Here is a 3,000-nt window from a genome sequence, read left to right on the forward strand (position 1 = left end):
GTTTAGAGACATTAAGTAATGCTTATAAGAATGAAGTACTTACTCTATTTATTAGTTTGTGTGCTAACACATAATTTGTATTATTATTCCTTCAAAATAGGTGATATAATGCAAACAAAACATGTCATTCATTTGACCCAAATCAATTGCTTAAAATTTCTTACTTAAAAATCATATCAAATCGAATTTAAGTTTAAAATAATACACTTCAAATTTTATGTGGAATAATATTCATAACTAATATTCATGAATGATATCAAACATTATTGGATTTAAGTTGTCCCCTTAACTAAGTTATTAATTAGTATAATTCATAAATTTTCATACTATACTCTTGTACACAATCCTAGATGTCAATTGTTCATGAAAGATTCTTCTCCTAGCCTTCTCCAACTAAGCATCACTTGTTGCCATGAATTTATTCTAATTTGGTAGCACCAAGTTACCAACACCTATCACATAATTTCAGCATATTGATACTCATTTGCTTAGCCTCGGTTTGTCGACACTCATCATATAACCAATTCTCTATAACTTGGCTCTCACTAATTAGACTTAAATTCATATTAACAATACTTACCACCAACTCATACACTAATGCATGTCCCACCAACCTTGATGAACCAAAAAAATTAATGACAACATTCCACCATTTTGCATGAATATATCATTCCCTTCATATAGCAAGCATTTACATTATATGCTAAAGATAATGGCATGTAATTTTGTGATACGTACATCCACCCTTCTTCATTGAATGATCATTGACCCACATGAGGAGGAGAAAACTGGCCTAAACTAGGTACATCGAGATCTATTCTGTACAATTTCAATAAAATGTGCTATTTTTGTTTATAAATCATGCACTAATGACTAAGTCATGCTCTAATTAGTAGATCAATGTTAGGATACATAGCATTAAATTAATGTTGTGGTTGGACATCTGACATACTTAATTAGTAGGCAAAGTTTAAGAAGGAGAGCAATAAAATGAAGAATTAAGAGACCATCTTTAGAATGCATACGAAATATGCAGTTCTGAAAACAATAGCAGCCTAGCAGGGATCACACTACACTCAATTAATAAGCTTTAAGAGAGCCTCAAAAGACGTGCAGTATGCTTCTCCAATAAATGCATGTCATCGAGGCCATAATTGTAGTTCTTCTCAAATTGAGCATCAGCTATCTTTAATTTCATATTTATTGTTTTACAGCTTCCTGCAGGTGTGGGGTGCAGCTCTTGTACTCTGTTTGACTTTCCAAGTCACATTTATTTATTAATTAATATTCAATTTGTTTTTTTTTTCTAATATTTTATTATGTAAAGATTGCATAATAGAAATAAAATTATAAATCAGCACAAAACATTTCATTAGAACACAAAACAATACATTAACAGCATGGCTACGTGCAAAAAAAAAAGCAAAAACAGATTAAATCCAAGAAACTACTAACCCACAGCACAACATGCTGGCAGACATGCAGATACTACTAACTCTTACAATAAGGAAGAATAATAAAGCTAATTTATCTTAACTTTTCTTTCTAAAAGATAAACCAAATGATATGGCATACATCATTTAGCCTACATCTTAGAAAAAAAAAACATAAGAATAAATTAGCATTATTAGTCATAACACGGGCACGTAAACATGCATGGCCATGCACGGACAAGCTGATCAAGGAAGTAGACCGCCGCCGCCGGGGCCACCGAGCCCACCAACACCTCCAGGGCCACCGAGACCGCCGCCGAGCCCATTCCCGGTGATGCTGCCAACCCCTCCGAAGGTGCCGGCGCCGCCGCCAAGAAGAGGCAGGCCGCCGAGGGAGACTCCTCCAATTCCCGCGTAGCCGCCAACCCCTCCAAAGACTATGTTTTTCTCATCGGTAAGATGTTCATGAACGTCTTTTGGGCTAGTAGAAACTTTTACTTGGCTTTCTATTATTTTTCTCGCATTAATTTCATGGGTAAGTGAAACAATTACTAGAGCTAAGGAAAGCAAGACGAAGAAGCTCCTTCCCATCTCTCTCTCTCTCTCTCTCTCTCTCTCTCTCTCTGCGTCTGGTCTCAGAGAAGCTTTTGTTTTAATTTTGAATGGTGCTTGGCTCCTATTATATAGGAAGGGAAAGGGGGGGGAGGGAGGGACATAGGCAGCAAGCTATGGAAGTAAATGCACTCAACAAAACACCAGCAAATGAATAAATATTTAAACCCATGTTGAGTTATTTTATATTATATAAATTGATTGATTCTCTATATTTGTATCGATTTATGATATAAAGGAAAATTGTTTAATTAATATTTAAGTAAATAAAACTTCAGCATCAGTTAAATAAATTATATATTGAATAAATAGGTGAAATGTTTAACATCGGCAAGAATGGGCAGAAATCGATCATACAAGAAGTTCATGATGAAAATGCGTAATGTTTAAGAGATAAATAAATATAATTTTGTTTATTAAGCTAAAGCTGTATTTTTTAAGATATTTCCAAAAACACTTCTTTTAGTAATTAATCAGATTACAAAAAAATAATTAAGCAAAAACATATTTTCTTTGAAGAATCTAATTTAAAAAAAAAGTATCATCATTATATATGATTCACGCATCATTTCCTCTCACATGCTGTCTCATTACAAGAAACAAAACACAGATTATCATTAATTTAAACCAAATAATTGAGTGAGCTCTAGCTAATTTAATTTTAATTTTCTTGACATTCTTAATTACACTTACATTTGCATTTCATGATTGAAACTTTTGATGAATGATGTGAAAATTACGGAAGGGTATAAGGGGCAACCAAAATGAAAGCAAAACATGGAAAATAACAATAACAATAAACTCATCCCGACTAAAATGAACTTGACATGCTTCCTATGAGCTAATTTCCTTCTCATTGCAAGTAGTATATATTCATCAATAACAAGGTAAACAAGAAGATTATAGAGACATATCTCAAAAGTGACAGAAGAACACATCCTAAAAAATGTAGATA

At 33.2% G+C, this 3,000-nt stretch overlaps 1 protein-coding gene across 1 annotated transcript; it reads right to left on the bottom strand.

The window, feature by feature from the left end:
• Positions 1-1,679: 1,679 nt before the first annotated feature.
• LOC110030837 (glycine-rich protein 23-like) lies at positions 1,680-2,024 on the bottom strand. Its single transcript, XM_020733767.1, has one exon. The coding sequence runs from the start codon at positions 2,022-2,024 to the stop codon at positions 1,680-1,682; it is 345 nt and encodes a 114-aa protein (XP_020589426.1).
• Positions 2,025-3,000: the final 976 nt, after the last annotated feature.

Source organism: Phalaenopsis equestris, unplaced genomic scaffold (genome assembly GCF_001263595.1).
Source record: "Phalaenopsis equestris unplaced genomic scaffold, ASM126359v1 Scaffold000761, whole genome shotgun sequence".
NCBI classification, from domain to species: Eukaryota; Viridiplantae; Streptophyta; class Magnoliopsida; order Asparagales; family Orchidaceae; genus Phalaenopsis; species Phalaenopsis equestris.